At 41.4% G+C, this 18,049-nt stretch overlaps 1 protein-coding gene across 1 annotated transcript in view; it reads left to right on the forward strand.

The window, feature by feature from the left end:
- Positions 1 to 1,723: 1,723 nt before the first annotated feature.
- Positions 1,724 to 18,049, forward strand: part of LOC134607928 (N-acetyllactosaminide beta-1,6-N-acetylglucosaminyl-transferase-like) — a 40,453-nt gene continuing 24,127 nt past the window's right edge. The window contains exon 1 of the mRNA XM_063450522.1: positions 1,724 to 2,822. Coding sequence (XP_063306592.1) covers positions 1,904 to 2,822 — 919 coding nt within the window. The 5' untranslated portion in view covers positions 1,724 to 1,903. The remainder of the gene's footprint in view (positions 2,823 to 18,049) is intronic.

The raw sequence follows: 18,049 nt of genomic DNA on the forward strand, positions 1-18,049 counted from the left end.
ACAACAATACAACTCTAAGTAATGTATCTATTAGTGTATCACTGAGCTCTCTAACTATAAAACACAGAGTAATGTGCATTTTATGTACCAGAGCTCCACTGTATTACATCTCACTATAACATGATGTTATGTTTGTGTTGTCTGTGTATGTGATAGGTGTGATGACTGTGTGTGATATGTATGCTATGTGTTGGCTGTGTGTGATATTTGTAATGGTTGTATTAGCTGTGTGTGATATGTGTGTATTGGTTGTATGTGATATTTGTGCTCGGTTTATTGGCTGTGTGTGATGAGTATTTAATTCAGATAAAAACATGCATTTAGGCCTATGTGTGAATGCAGGTGTAGATTTTTGCAGAGGTATGTGCACATAGTCAGATGCGCACAGTTATACATATACACTGTCAAATCCATATACACTGCAATATGAATATGCTGTTATATATGTATTAATAAATTGAGTACTTCGTTATACAGGAATAATTGACTGATTTGTACAAAACATCACAACAGACAGCCACACACACGCACACACGCAGACAGCCCCACACGCACAGCCACACATACAGTCTTACACACACATACTTACATGCAGACAGTCACACACATGCACACACACACAGGCAGACAGCCACACACACATACAAGCAGACAGCCACACACACAGACAGCCACACACATACACACAGAGGCAGACAGCCACACACACAAACACACATACAGGCAGTCACACACAGACACATACACACAGGCAGAGAGACACACACACACTCACTCACTCACTCACTCACACACACAGAGGCAGACAGCCATAACTGTGTTAACTGTCCACAGCTGACCAGTTGCCTCTTAATTGAGACTCACATAAGATTAGATATTTGTAGGCCTCACATCGAGTAGCTAGCCATTCCAGTCCTTTTCTATTTTATTGATGATTTGCTTTACTTAATCTACCCGTAGATAATAATGTTATAGACCAGTGTTTCCCAAAACCAATCCTCATGACCCACCAACAGTCCAGGTTTTATCAGTATCTCCACTGGAATAAAACAGGGAAATATATAAAACCTGGATTGTTGGTGGGCCATGTGGACTGGTTCGGGAACCACTTTTATAGAAATTAAATATAGAATTATTGTTATTAGTATTTTTAGGACAGTACATATAGATGTTTTACAAGATTTTTAAGCAATTTTTTGTGATCTTTTTTTCAGTGATATGATCGTTTGTTTAATTTGAGAGATATGTCCATTTGTAATATGTTTGTACAAGTCGAATTAGGTATGTAAGGGTTAATTATTATCTCTATCTTTGTATAGAACTATAGGAATTTCTTTTGTTGTTGTAAATTATTTTTAAGATTATTTTGTAAATTATTACTAAATAATCTTGTCCGTATCTCCTCCAAATATGCTTATATTTATTTCAGAAGAATACGGGAGGATGTCACAAAACATTTAGAGGCAAAAAATAAATCTATATGCAGTGTAGTCAAATTTCACATTGATAGTGTTTCATTTTGTAAAATATAGCTCACATGCTAGTTACTGACTTCACAGTGCCATGAGCTGTTTGTGAGAGGGAGGCATTAGATATGGACTGAAATCTGATCTTATTGAAGGTGTAATGAAGCAGAGAATATGCAATCTATTGATACTCGCTTCACCAATCACAGAAGTGCTTCACTGAGAGCTGCATTCATATGCAAGGAGTCATTCTTTCACACTGGATGAACGATGTTGAAGGGAAGGCTGCAGAGGAAACAGACAGAGATAAACATCCTTTTTCATATATTACGGACATCAGAGCCAATAACAGTTGGAACACGAAGAAATAGAATAGGAATATAATTTTTTTTCCCTATAAGAATTACTGAAACTCTACATAGGTTACACTGAAAAGCATGAGCATTACAAAGACATGTTTTTCATGTTTATTAGCTCTGGGAGTCGTACTCTTGTTCTTTTTCAATAGCAATTATCCGAATGACAAACAAATTGTAAAAAAAAATCACTATTCTCAAGAGACAGTGGAACTGAATGGATCATGTGATGCACTGATCAGACGGAACAAATATTTCTTTTGGGGAAATGTACCAGCAATATCTTCTAAAAGAATGGCATGTCAAGAATATGTAAGGCAAAACCATTATATCACATCTCCTCTCTCCAGAGAAGAAGCTGACTTTCCACTGGCTTATGTTATGGTTGTGCATAAAGAACTGGACATGTTTGAAAGATTATTTAGGGCTGTCTACATGCCCCAGAACATCTATTGTATCCACGTTGATGAAAAGGCAAAGTCCAATTTCTTGCATTCTGTAGAGAGAATGGCAGAATGCTTTCCTAATGTTTTCTTGGCCTCCCGGACAGAGCCTGTGGTCTATGCTGGAATATCAAGGCTGTTAGCAGATATAAACTGCATTAAAGACCTGGTAAAATCAGAAGTACAATGGAAGTATGTTATCAATACATGTGGACAGGATTTCCCATTAAAGACAAACAAAGAAATCATACAGCATCTAAAGAGATTTAATGGAAACAATGTTACCCCTGGGGTGCTTCCCCCCAATCATGCTATACCAAGGACAAAATATGTTCATCGGGAGGATTTAGTTCATTCATTAGTTTTGAGGACCACTTTGGTAAAGCCCCCTCCTCCTCATAACATAACTATCTACTTTGGTACAGCATATGTTGCACTGACAAGACAATTTGCTAAGTTTATTTTTGAAGATCAGAGAGCCATTGACCTGCTGACATGGTCCAAAGACACTTACAGCCCAGATGAACATTACTGGGTGACACTAAATAGAATAGCAGGTATGTACATTGTGACTTACATTTACATTTCATTACTTAGAAATAAAATGTTGTGCACATAACATGTATACTACAAATACAAAGTGAAAGAATGAGGAAATTCTCCAGCATGAATGCAGAATCAAAAGTTATTAACCCACTGCCTACTTCCTCCATGTGTTGCCCAGATCTTGATATGATATATGTATTTTGTATACAGCAGGTTATGTTCTTCTGATAACAAGACACCACTTATCAACTTTATTTGAATGTAAAAGTCTATTCCTGATTGCAGTGGCAGTACTAATATTGGAAGGGCCCTTTGGTAAAAAAAAATGTTGGGCCCCCACCATATATTGAAGGAGTGGCCAAACATTAGATCTCAAGTGTCCTACAACTCTGTTGCTGCTTTGTCAGCTGTAGATCTACCATTTGCCCATCATTGCAAGATTTGTTGTATGTGTGTGGATGATCGTAGTTTTTTACGGAGTTTGTGTGTGTAAATGTTTGTGTATTTGAGTATATATAAGTAATGTTAGAATGCAGGTGTGTATTTATGTTAACATTTGAATGCAGGGATGCATTTTTTGTATTGTTACGGTGTTATCAACTAAACACCGGAGTTTGTCTGAATGGACAAAAGCCAGCAAAAATGTCTGAATTCCCACCGCATTGACAATTCTTATATTTACTAATGGCAAACAAGGTCAGAATGCGGTCTCCTCGAGTGAATCTGCAGCAATTGTTTTGATGTATTTAGTGTCCAGATTAAAATCCGTGTTTTTGGATCTGAATCCTATGTCTAGGATTTGGAGGATTCACAAAGCACAACTTTTAACATCAATAGAAACTGAGTTGATCCAGCAGGATGCACATTCCCAAATTATCGCTCACTTGCCTTCATGCAAGCAAATTATAATTCGTAATACTATTTGTTTGCTGGCAGCGCTAGCTGCTAGTGGGAAAATAGTTAAATAAACCTCAGTGTTATAAGAGTTAATTATGTCCTGAAGAAAGGGGTTAGATTGATACAGCGCTGACTCCAGAGGGCAACAAACACTGAAACCTGGATACCCTAATAATCCAAGGGTGTGAAATAAAAAAAAGGAGAGAACACAGGTTGCGTAAAATAACAATACAATAATGTTAATACTTTGTAACTAAGTGTCACAGTTCCCACCATAACTTCCGGAGTGCCAAACGAGGTTGCCCCAGGAGTGCCCAGTAGCGCATTTGAACCTGGGCACTTTGCAGTTCTGGGGCACGGGGGCCATTACCTCTGAGCCACCATTCAGCTTTAGTAATGCTAGTATCTAGCTCTGTCTTGTATCCAGCACTGGGGGCTGGACATGCATTGGAATTACTCCTGTCACTCTTGGTACACCTGAAGATGATGGTCTCATTAGCCAGGTATAAAACACTGCCTCTCCCAGAAGGCAGTGTCAGTTCCTTGACTCTGGTGATCATACTGCTGTTTCGTGTTCTCCAGTTTACTCTTGACCATGGCTTGTTGTTTCATTCATTCTGATTCCTGGCATCCTCTGACCTTTGGCTTCCCATGACGATTCTCCTGCTTTATCCGTTCCTGTACTGCGACTTGGAGAATTATCCTGCACAGCCCCCGTTAAATATACTCACTGTTACAAAATGCCTTTTCTTTTCTTTAAGTGACAAATTGCCCTGCTTCCCTGTATTATGGAGAAGCCTTATCGCCAGCCTCCTTCCTCATGACGATGGCCCTGGTGTGTATGGCCCTTTAAGAACAGTCTGTGAGCATATTGGGGCTTATGGACTTCCATTAAACTGGTGCTGGCCCTTTAAGCACTTTGGGACATGGGGAAAATTGGGACAATGCCCCTTTAAGACTGTGTCCCCAGTGTCCCCTGACTTGGTTAAAGTACTTTATTCATGGCTTCTTTACACTTGGTTCAGTAAATGGGGCTTACTGAACCAAGTACCACACAGGCGGACCACCCAGAAGTGGAAGTGTGCAGGCAATTTACCTCTCAGGCTGGGAGCCTGCTGTAGGTAAATTGCCAACCGGTGGGGGGCCGCCGTTCGTGCAAACGAACACGTGGCGACGGCCATCTTTGTTCATTTGAACGCGGTCAGCGGTGTGTGTAGCCAATTTCATGGAACTGAAATCGGCTACACATTTAGACGAACACCGCTGACCCCTACTTTCTCCTGCACTTCGACACTGCGGCTGGAGGCTAAGTCCAGTTCGAAGATTGTAACGCTTGTTCGAATGGGACTTAGTCATTTTTTCAGTGTAAAATAGACCGAACGCACAGCCCAAATCCATGGAACTGTTTTGGGCATGAAAATGTGCTTGCGGCCGGTCATAAAGGACTTCCAGCTAGCTTTTTATCTACTGGAGGGATTTTTATGATTTTTGAGTATGTTTATGTTTAAAGTGTACTGTGTTCGAATACGAATACAAATTTTTATGAAAATTGAATGTATATTTTTAAAGTTACAATACATGTGTAAAAACTGTATTTTTCCTGCCTGTGATAATTATGTTAACCCATTGTGTACCATAATTATATCACAGGCAGAGGGGAGGATTTTGTGTGTACCGTATATACTCGAGTATAAGCCGACCCGAATATAAGCCGAGGCCCCTAATTTTACCCCAAAAAACTGGGAAAACTTATTGACTCGAGTATAAGACTAGGGTGGGAAATGCAGCCGCTACTGGTAAATTTCTAAATATAATTAGATCCTAAAAAAAAAATATTAATTTAATATTTATTTTACAGTGTGTGTATGAATGCAGTGTGTGTGTGTATGAATGCAGCGTGTGTGTATGAATGCAGCGTGTGTGTATGAATGCAGCGTGTGTGTATGAGTGCAGCGTGTGTGTATGAGTGCAGCGTGTGCGTATGAATGCAGTGTGTGTATGAGTGCAGTGTGGGTGTGTGTTGCGGAGCCTTGGTGGGGGATGGGCAATTTTATTTTTATTTTTAATTATTTTAATATTTTGTTTTTATTATTATTTCTTATTATTAAATTTAATTATAATTTTTTTTTATTATTATTATATTTGTTTTTCGTCCCCCCTCCCTGCTTGATACATGGCAGGGAGGGGGGCTCTCCTTCCCTGGTGGTCCAGTGGCATTGGCAGTTCAGTGGGGGGGAGGAGGGGGGCTGGCAGAGATGTTACTTACCTCTCCTGCAGCTCCTGTCAGCTCCCTCCTCCTCCGCGCCGTCCGTTCAGCTCTTCTGTCAGCTCACACTGTAAGTCTCGCGAGAGCTGCGGCTCTCGCGAGATTTACACTGGGAGCTGACCGAGGTGCTGAACGGACGGCGCGGAGGAGGAGGGAGCTGACAGGAGCTGCAGGAGAGGTAAGTAACATCTCTGCAGCCCCAGTCTGTATTATGGCAATGCAAATTGCCATAATACAGACTATTGACTATTGTGCTGAAAAACTCGGCTTATACTCGAGTATATACGGTAATTGCTGGGAGGGTTTTAGTGTAATGTACGTGTGTTATTGGTTGTTCTGTAAAACCCTGTAGGCAGTCCTGTATGTGTAAGACCTCAATAAAAGAAAGCTGATAGGTACACTGATAGGTACACTGCTTCCCAGGGTTATCTCCCAGCTGATAACCGTATAACTGAACTGTGTAATTGATGGGCTATTTTGGGTATCTGCTAGTATACCTATAAAGGAGGACAAAACATAGTGCAAATATTGCTACAAAACTATTATAAAATTTTCAGTGGTTGATATGCACTCACATATTCCAGAAAGGTTAAGCGTATTATGGGTGCCTCCCCTCGATGAAAATGTTTTTTTTTTCCCTTTTTGATTCACCTAATGGAACCTGGAGCCTGGTCATAGTTCCAGGGTGGATAGCAGATGGTGAGATCCTAACCCAACAGTGGTGGTTCGTCGAGTCTGCAGTGCTTATAGTGTCTACGGTGCTGATGGTCCTTTGGTGAGCCCTAGGAGCATCCTTTCTATGGTCTAACTTCCAGCCAGCCTGGAGGCAACCGTAACACTCACAAAGAGCTTCCAATTCAGCTCTTAGTGAAAGCATGAAGCAGTATAATCCCCTCTCAAGGACATTGCTTGGAATGAATTTCCCAGTAAATATGTAATATAAATAGAAAAAAAAATGTGCTCTCTTTGTAATAAATAATATGATTTACTAGTTAGGTAAAATATACTCACATTTAAAGGAGCATACACACATGCTTGATGGAAACAGCTTGGGTGGTGCACTCCCCATCTGTGATATGTAAGGACAAGTAGGTAAGGTGCAGTAGTGCCAGCTGTTTTCAAGGTGAATACGGTATTCAAAATAAAAGCAGAACCTCAGAAAATAAATTGAATGGTAAATCAAATTTTCTTTCAAAATTACCACACAAATAGTAAAAAAAAAATAATAATAAAACACTTTACAATTTCAAATCACAACGCGTTTCATCTTATAGGCTTTCTCAAGTGGAGGAAGAAAAATAGGAAGCTCAGTTTTCGAGAGAGGGTAGAGATCAGGGGGAAGATAAATATATTTTATTGTTATAAAGGTGATAGTGGGGGCGGGGCCTGACTGGCTAGCAATTGGAGGCACGGCAGGAGGTCACACCAAAACACGACCGACACACAGCTGAGCCTGCGATATCGCAGACCTACCTGCACAATCCTGACAAGCAACCAAAGCCACCAAGCACACAGACGAACCTGTGGCGCCCTCGCAAGACGAAGCCGCGATCGTTGAGGAAACGTACGCCTGTCACCCCACGGAGGATTGCAAAACCCAGTGGAAAGAGCGTGGGGACAGGTGGCAAAGACAGAAGCCAAGCCAACAGGACCATGACATACACAGCCCCATAAGATGGTGGACCTGAGTGCAGGAGCACCACGAGGCACCCAGGCATGGCACAGCCTCTCGTCCTTGCGAAAGGTACACACCTGCATGACACATACCCACTGCAGAGCGACCAACGACCTCCCCACAGGCTGGGCATTGGATGAATGGGCAAGAAGCCCCGGACTGTCTTTCGGCATTGCAGACCTGCTTTCACCTGGTGGACTCCCGACATGAATATGCTTGCTTATATGCCCCTTGCATGCCTCCACTTTAACTCAACCTCTGGGACTGATGCCTGGACATGTTTCCTGCCTAACATCCAGAGTAGCAAACTACTGAGATTTACATGCTAGATATCAGGCCTTGAATAACATGCTTTTACTACGCATTACCTTCTTCGCTGCAAACTCTCCATGCTTTGCACAACATCATAGCAGCACATCTTCCTCACTTACACTGCACCTAGGGGCACACTAACACCGCTCTTCACAGCTTGTTTACCTAAAGTACCGTCTGCTATATTGACATATATACCTACATGCACAGATTTAGCTTGTTTGTATTGTATCGTAAAGAGTGCAAATCCTGATATGTTGCTCTATAAAAATCAGGCTTTTTATTTATCTATTTTTTTTCTCTCTCTTTTTCACATGCAAACCAACTGTTAACATATGCCTTGTTATAATCTAGTCAATGGTATAGAGGCAGCCAGGGCGAGCTCACTCGATATATTCTGCACATCTGGGTTCGCTCCCATCAGACAAGCTTAGTATGCATAGATTATTTAAGATAGGAACACTTACTCTGCAAAATCTTGCTCTTTAAAAATTGTGCTGTTTTCTTCACATGCTGACCAATTGTTAACTAATGTTTTGCCATGAACTTGTCACTGCTGTTGGGGCATGACGAGATAACTTGTTATATTTTCATGCACTCCAAAAATAAAGAATTTCAAGATTATAAAGATGACAGTTAAATAAAAAAAAATTAATTGGCTGCCAGGAGAGGGAATATAAAGAGAAAACAAAACGGGACCCAGAACAGAGCCTTGAATGACTCAAACTGAGACAGGATGAGGAGAGGAGTTGCTATTAGAAAATGAGACACTGAATGAACGGTTAGCAGTGCTAACACTGTTCTAATGCTGACACTGTCCCAATACTTAACAAAAATCCTTCTTTTTCTAGAGCAGAGTAGTCACCATCAGGCAGCTGCTTATCATCTTTTGAGATCATCCTGACAATGATCCCTGGTCCACTCCATTACTTCTCATAGAGAAGCACTAAGGATCTATTGGGCATGTGTGCCTTTGCACCAACATCCCTACATTTAGAAATAGTAGTTTTGGTTCATAGAGTTTACCTTTAATGACATGTTATTACCAGTACTCTGTAAAAAGGGGTCAGACAAACATGTCAGATCATTCCAAGGCTGACCCATTTTCTTTATTGTCAAGTTCGTAATCTTAAAGTATCAAAACGAAGATTACGTGCTTTACATTGACTGAAGTTACCGGCAAGAAAAGGTTGTGACATTTATGTGGTTGTAATTGTAGTGAAAACACTCACACAATACTAGCCAAATGTGAGGAAACATTATTGATCAGATATCACTGCTGGGTTGTAATTTACCTTTGGCATCATAAGGTTTCACTCCTTTGGACATCTTTGGGCTTTAGAACATATACTGAATGTTGACTTTATATTTCTCTCTAGTTTTTGAAGAGGTTTCTGCTCTTCTCCTTTCCTCTTACCTTACCACGTGTCACCCTGATCCCTTACACCTTACACTCTCTTAACTGACATTGTTCATCTTTGACTAAAATATTTAATCTCCCTTTTTCCTCTATAATTTTTCCCTTATTCTCCAAATATGTACTAATCATGCCCATTCCAAAATAGCCTTCTCTTAACCTGGGTGCTTTGCCTAGCTATTGTCCCATCTCTCTTCATCCCTTTGCCACCAAGCTCCTCAAAAAACTTGCTTTATACTTGACTTACAGACTTTCTGAACTTTAACTCCTTACTTGACCTGCTTCAGTCTGGATTCCACTCGCAACATTCCACAGAGCCTGTCCTGATCAAAGTGACCAATAACTTAGTGACTGCAAAATCCAAAGGTCACTATTTATTCTGCTTGCTCTTTCTGCAGCTTTTGACACTTTTAACCACCCACATCTCCTCCTAACCCTTGGCAACCTTGGCCTTGTTGACACCGCTTGTCCCCGGTTCTCATCCTACCTCTCTAATTGCTCCTTCAGTGTCCCTGTCATGTCCTAACTGCCGGCATTGCCGCTACCTTCCGGCTAGACGGAGCTTCGTCACACCCCCTTCTCTGATGCGGTCTCCCCACGCTACTTAGGGAGACCGCGCCAGATTCAAAACGCTGGATTATTAGAAGCTTTACCTGCGAACCCCAAAACCGGAGAACAATATTCTTCTTCCTTTTATGTGTACCGGACCCGGACTGGAAACTGTTGACCCACCTTCTCCTCACCTCGACCACGGATTGAACCACGGACCAACTCTTACCTGCTAAGACCTTTTTTGCCTTCTGGAGAAAACGCTAAAGCAAGCCTGGACTTCCACCACTACAAAGCTAAGTAGTATACTTAGTCCAAAATTGGATTCTGCCTGCTTGCAAGTCTGCTTACTCTCTATTGCTACAAACTATCTATTATCTCCTGCAACTTATCAAACGTATTCTTCTCTGGAAAGCTACTCTCTTCCATGGACTAACTATTGCATTTCTCCTACACTAATTGCACATCTTCTGCTGCTTGTTCCGTTTAACAACTTCCAATTATTTAAAGATACAGTACCTGTATTATTTCATTTACTGACTCCAACCCTACTCATTAAACAAAACCATAAGTTATCTGCAGTTGCGTTCCATATATTTATCAAGTAAGCATTACAGTCCCCTTCTTTGGTTCCTCTTCCCTTTCAGTACTTCTCCCAGTGGAAGTTCCTCAAGACTCTTTACTGGGACCTGTCCTTTTCTCAATTTTTACTGCCTTTCTTTGTGAGCTAATATCATCCTATGGCTTCAATATCACCTTTACGCTGATGATACCTGGATCTATCTCTCCTCGTCTTATCTTTCTCCCAGTCTCCTGGACTTGGTCACTGACTGTGTCAACGACCGCCTATATTCACAATTCCTAAAACACAACCTCCCCAAGACCAAACTCTTTGTCATTCCTACCTCTACTGCTACAGCAGTGTCTGTTTATCTGAAGGTCAACAGAACTATCATAACCTCAATGTTGTCTTGTGTCCTCTTTGAATCTGACCTTTCTTTCATCCTTTTACCTAAGATCAATAACCAAATCTTATTGCTTTCGCCTGAAAAAAACTTCTTTCTCACTCTTGGTACCACCAAAATGCTTGTACATACTCTCATTGTTTTCTGTCTTGATTATTGTAACCCTCTGCTTCTTGGCCTGAAAAGTGCTCAGATTGCCCCTCTACAATCTATGATGAATGTTTCTGCCAGACTCATCTACTTTATGTCCTCCAAATCTCAAACATCACCGGCTTCCTGTTTCATTTAGAATTTGGTTCAAAGCTCTTGTCCTCTCCTCACCTACAAGGCTGTCCATAACTGTGTATGGATACAGTACAAGATGGTGGAAGGGAAGCAGCGCCTTAGGGGGTGTCCTCAGATCCAAATTAGAATGAGTAGGTATGTAAAATAAGAGGTCAGAAAACAAAATATAGTGTAGTATGTTACTCTTATCGGTGAGAAAGGTAAAAAGAAATACGCTTATAGTTTATTGGAGCTTATGATCCGCTCCAAATATATATGCTTGGGTGGTACATTTCCCGCCTGTGGATATACTTGTAGTCTTGATCTGGTCCGAATTGAAGCGTTTAGGAGTCTTCGCTTGAGAGCGCAGTAGCAGCAAATCACAGATGAGAGTAATATATAAAAGAAATAAAACAAAATATAGGGCTCTCTGATAAAATGTGATAAAAATAAGAAAAGGTACACAAGAGGAGAGCAAAACACATTTTTTTTTCTCGATCCTTGTCGCTTAGGTAGTCACCAAGGAATTCAAAGTGAGAGTGCTCTTAGTAAAATCTTCTAAAAGCAAACAACAAGGTCCAAGATAGGTATGAAATAAACTACTAATAGAAATAAAATATAAACTCATGCAAGGAAAATACACTGATGCGTTTCACCAGTAGGCTTTATCAAAGTGTTTATTGTATGGCCTCTATTCAGCATAAAACTGTTTAACAGGACAAATTGCCAATATAGACATTTCATAGGCTGGTATTAAAACCTGTCAGTTCCCGGGGGCGGAGCTCGACTGCCATTCTGATCAGTCGCAGCAAACCTGAGCTCCAGACAAACTTTGCATTATTAGTGATCTTGGGGCACAAATACCCTATCTAATAACCTCCTGATATTAGCAACAACGCCAGGATCACTGTGGACTTACCTGATGCCAGTCCAGAGCTCTTCAAAAGCAGTGAAAGGGTAGCCGTGGCCTCCGACTGCTTGCAGTCTTGTGTGACCCTGTGGCAGGAGAAGCGGCTGTTCTCCTCGCCCGGGTCCGACTGGATACTCTTGAGGTACACAGAGCCCCGTACTCCTCCCCCAGTCTGGGCCAGTGGGGGTTATCCCGGTCCCCACCACATAGGCTCTACCTTGCCAGTGCTCCTGGACACACACAGTGTGGGCGGCTCACAAGCAGTCCCTCCAAAATGGCCGCAGACTAACCTGTTGCTAAGTGGGAAACTCATCATTAGCCCGAAACTGGGAGAGGGAATTCCAGAGGGCAATTGATTCTGTTTGTTAGCAGTTTTGGAGAAAACTGGAGGACCGGAGGAGACAACGTACTCAGCCAACTACCTTGCCTGTTCCTGTCACACAGTTTCCATGCAAAGTCTCAGCCAGGAGGATCCCTACTAGGCGACGGAACAAGAAAGCACATGCAGCCAAACGCAGCCTGCGCACCATGGTAAAACACCAATGCCTAGGAGCCAGATTCCTGAGGGCACCCAAGGCTGGAGATATGCCTCTAAGAGCTGCTTCCTGGGAGGCATGAACACCTTAAAACCTCTAATTGGACTCTGCCTAACAGCTAAGGACATAGCTTGAGTGAGCTCAGATAGTCAGTGCACCTAGGATGCAGTCATTACATTAGATCTAATAATGATGCTGCTGTCTCACTGATGCTTACTGTCCTCCTTCTGTTTTGTTATTACCATGTTTTATCACTTCCTTGTTTAAATCATCAACTAACATGCCTGACACTAATGCCTATAGGTATCAAGCTACCTGGTAGTTTAAGTATTCTGTTACCTACCGTGTAGTCAGTCGAAGTACCTTAAAAGATATCAAGTCCTATATGCTTAGCTCAGACCTGACTCATCCTTGCTTGACAATCGTATATTTTAGTGTCCAGTGCTAAAGCATAAAATACTACACCTCAGGACACCTACTAATTGTTTATCTAACATAATGAGTTGCACATGTTTTCAATTATGACATGTCATGTTTATCCCTTGACCCTCTATTGTCACGATCTACAATACATGTCACTGCTACTGCGTGTTATTATTCATGCACTTCAAAAATAAAGAATTATTAAAAAAAAAATGGAAATGGAATTATAGTAAAACCAAAAAGCTGAATGCATACATGGAGTATAGAACACAAGGTCAATTTAAATAAACTACAGGGTTATTTACTAAAGTAAGAATTCAACGTGAATTTCAAATTTAAGGCCATAGTAGTTGAATGGAACGCATAGCTGACTTAGATAATTGCTCCAGTTCTGAATATTTTTACCTTAAATTTGAAATTCTCTTTGAATTTAACTTGAATTTCACTCTAGTGAATAACCCTGTTAGTGGTATCTGTCAGAAAGTCTGCATGTATGTATAAGGTAAGAATAAATAGGAGTCTGTCACTTCTGATGTTTTCGGTAAATAAAATTATTGCTGTGAATCAATGTTAGCCTCCGTTACATTAAGAATTAACGTTTGATATGATAAGTGTCTATGAAAGCAATTTGAAGGGAAAGGCCCCACAGCAGCTTTAGCTTAATGAGTGGTGTTGGTGTATAGGCCATGCCCCTGCAGTCTCACTACTCTAGTCACTGTCATTGAGGAGTTAAATCAATTTGTTTATGCACCCCGGACATTCTAGTCTTGTTATAGCTAATTTTGGTTAAATTTCATATCTACTTTATTACGTAAATGGGATGATTTTTGGTAAAAGACCATCCTTTATACGAACAATTTAAACCAATTAGGTTAATAAATATAATTGGTAATTATGCATATTTAGTAGGTATATTAGTCTTTGGACAATGCTCAGCGCTCACTCTTTTACAGATTTTTTTTTTCTTTTACTTTGGATGAGTCATATTGCAATATTGATAATCAGATCAGCCCTTAAAGGATTAACCATTGTTTGCAATATTTGGTCTGGGCTCATTTTATTCTCCAACAGGAACAAGGCATGATTGGATTCCCATCACACCTTTAATCTTTTATTTTCAACATAATTAAAAAGAAGTGTTCATTCTTGGGAAAGAAAGGTTTGTTACAAAAAAAATAAATAATAAAAAAAAATCACACCAAAAAATAAACGGAAGTGTTAACAGTAAAGAAGTTAGAAAATAGTCTCTTCATTGTCTACATCTACACAAAAGCTATCTGACTTGTTTCACTTGCTCCTTAGTTTTTCTTATTGTATTGTACACATTTGTGAAACAAGTCAAACAAGATACATTTTACACGAGTTGATTTTGTGGAATGTGGAATTTTCCGTTCATTTTCTGACTTGAAAGGGACATTCAATAGTAGGGTTCATCTATGTTTTAAATGCTTGTAGATATTTATACTGATAACGTAATAAAATGTGCAGACTGGGGGATCATTATATGTGCAACCCTTGCTTTATGCTTGAAGGAAATCCATTCGTCTGAAAACGTGCATATATATTCATTTGTTTTTGCATAAGCCCACCTTCTTAGCCACTTCCATCATGCAAGAAATATATTTCTTTATCAAATGTATGTTCACATCTCAGCCACTGAGAACACTGAGTGATCTGAAGTACAAAGCAACCTCCATTATAGAGGACACCCATCCTCGGAAACGTAAAGTATGCACATAGCTACTTGTTTATCTGTAGTTTCTCTTACTGACTGCAGACAGGTTGAGAATTAGCAGAAGCTCACTCAGTGCTCTTAGGAGCTCAGCTGTGTGCATACACTGATTATTATTATTATTACTATTGCATTTATATAGCGCCAACATATTCCGTAGCGCTTTATGATATTATAAGAGGGGGAGATTTAACAATAAATGAAACAATTACAGAAACTTACAAGAACAGTAGGTTGTAGAGGACCCTGCTCAAACTAGCTTACAGTCTAGAGCAGTGATGGCGAGCATTTTTGAGCCTGAGTGCCCAAAACGCAATACAAAAGAACTTTTTTTTTCTCAAAGTGCCAACACAGCAATTAAACACAGCAATTATACACACTGAAACTCACAGATACACAGACACTCACAGTGACACACACATATTCACAGATACACAGACACTCACAGATACACAGACACCCTTAGTGCTCTCCCTTCCCCTCCTGTCCTTAGTGCTCTCCCATGCCCTCCTGTCCCTTAGTTCTCTCCCCTGTCACCCTGTGATCTCCCTTGCCCCACTGTCCCTTAGTGTTCTCCCTTACCCCTCTGTCCCTTAGTGTTTTCTCTCCTCCCCTCCCTTAGAGCTGTCACCTCTGTCCTTAGAGCTCTCCCTTGCCCCCTGTCCCTTAGTGGTCTCTCCTTTCCCCCCTTTAGTGGTCACTTCACTCCCCCACCCCCTTAGTAGTCTCTTCTCCCCCCTCTAGTGGTCACTCCTCTTCCCCCACCCCCTTAGTGGTCTCTCCTCCCCCCCCCTTTAGTAGTCACTCCTCTCCACCCACCCCCTTAGTGGTTTCGCTCTCCCCCCCTTTAGTGGTCACTATTCTCCCCCCACCCCTTAGTGGTCTCTTCTCCCCCCCTCTAGTGGTCACTTCTCTTCCTCACCCCCTTAGTGGTCTCTCCCCCCCCTTTAGTGGTCACTCCTCTCCCTCCACTCCATACTGGTCTCTCCTCTCCCCCCCTTTAGTGGTCACTCCTCTCCCCCCACCCCCTTAGTGGTCTTGCTCTCCCCCCCTTTAGTGGTCACTATTCTCCCCCACCCCTTAGTGGTCTCTTCTCACTCTCCTCTAGTGGTCACTCCTCTCCCCCCACCCCCTTAGTGGTCTCTCCTCCCCTTTAGTGGTCACTCCTCTCCACCCACCCCCTATTGGTCTCTCCTCCCCCGCCCTTTAGTGGTCACTCCTCTCCTCCCACCCACTTATTGGTCTTTCCTCCCCCCCACCCCTTTAGTGGTCACTATTCTCCCCCCATCCCTTAGTGGTCTCTCCCTATCTTTTAGTGTTCCTCTCTCCCCCTCCCCTTGGTGCTAACCCTGTTGTGCCTCCTACCTCCCTGTGTAGCGTGGCTGGGCGGCATGTTCGGCGGTACAGGAGCTTCTGTTTCCTGTAAACAGCCGGACAGAAAGGAAGTGCTCTCTCTAAGTGAGCACTTTCTTTCAGTCCGGCCGGGTACAGGAAACTGAAGTTCCTGTACCATAGAAACATAGAAACATAGAAACATAGAATGTGACGGCAGATAAGAACCATTCGGCCCATCTAGTCTGCCCAATTTTCTAAATACTTTCATTAGTCCCTGGCCTTATTTTATAGTTAGGATAGCCTTATGCCTATCCCACGCATGCTTAAACTCCTTTACTGTGTTAACCTCTATCACTTCAGCTGGAAGGCTATTCCATGCATCCACTACCCTCTCAGTAAAGTAATACTTCCTGATATTATTTTTAAACTATTTTTAAACCTTTGTCCCTCTAATTTAAGACTATGTCCTCTTGTACCACGGTCCGCGCCGCCCAGCCACGCTACTCATAGTGACTGGCAGGAGGGAGCGATGTTCGCTGCCCTCCTACCGGGTCCCTCAAATCTGGCGCCCCCCCCAACAGTGAGAGCTCAGTGCCATAGGTTCGCCATCACTGGTCTAGAGGAGGTGGGGTATAAAAAACAATAGGAGTAAAGTGCTGCCCTTAAGGAGAGAGCAAGGGACAGGTATGTGAGGTAGAGGCTACTCTTGGAGGCTGCAAGCTTTCCTGAAGAGATGGGTTTTAAGACACTTCTTAAATGTTTGAAAACTAGGGGATAGCCTGATGGTGGTGGGCAGGCTATTCCAAAGGAAAGGAGGTCCCACAAGAAGTCCTGCAGATGTGAGTTGGCCATACAGGTGCGAGCAGCGGACAGGAGAAGGTCATGGGCAGAGCAAAGAGACCAAGAAGGGGCATACCTACAGATGAGTGAAGAGATGTTAGAGGGGCCAGAATTGTTTAGAGCTTTATAGGTATGGATTAGTACTTTGACTTTTATAGGATACAGGAAGCCAATGTAAGGACTGAAAGAGGGTTGAGGTGTGAAAGGAGCAACTAGAGAGGAAATTCAGTCTGGCGGCACAATTCATTACAGCTTTTGGGAACACCAATTAGGAGAGAGTTACAATAATCAATGTAAGAGATTACTAGGGCATGGACAATCTCCTTAGTTGCGTCTTGCTTAAGAAAGGGGCGGACGTGGGCAATGTGTTTAACGTGGAGAAGGCTTTCTGGTAAAAGGGGGTGTAGCTAAGGAGAAAGGATCATGTAACAGCACTCTGCAAAAACTATAAAGATTTGAGCATGCAAAAAAAAAATGAATAATGCAAAAACAATAAAAAGCATTAGTTGCATTGGTGCCCATAGTGTCCAATTAAACATTCTTTTAGGACTTGACTAATTAATTAACACACTGCTAGGACATTACATGTGCTGTTTAGAGACCCCTTGTGTGCTTAGATATATAAACCATTACAGAGAAACTAGTAAATGTAATTTTTAAGGTTATTTACTAAAATGAGAATTCAAAGTGACGGAGTAGCCAAACTTGAAGCATAGCTGACTTTAGCGTTTTCATAGTTCAACTATGTATTTTTTAAATTTTGAATGTTTTATTGCATTTTTTCTTTCAAAAGAAAAGTGCAATAAGTTCTAATTGTAAGATAAATGCATGGACAAAAAAGGTTAATATGTACATCAGTGTAATACATGTACACGTTAATAATATATCCAAAATAACAACTGAAATAAAAATATAAAAAGAAGATAACATATAATATAGGTAACAAACAAAGATAGGAGAATAGAGGGGGAACATAGGTGGTCATAGTTACCATGCCATAGCACATAAAAGTCTCCAACCCTTTCTGTGCATTAATAGAACATCACGTAGCTTGACACACTATCCAAAACAAACTGTATGATTTAAAGAATATGTCTCACAGGCCTGTCAAGTAGCT

The sequence above is a fragment of the Pelobates fuscus genome, chromosome 4, assembly GCF_036172605.1.
Source record: "Pelobates fuscus isolate aPelFus1 chromosome 4, aPelFus1.pri, whole genome shotgun sequence".
Classification (NCBI taxonomy): domain Eukaryota; kingdom Metazoa; phylum Chordata; class Amphibia; order Anura; family Pelobatidae; genus Pelobates; species Pelobates fuscus.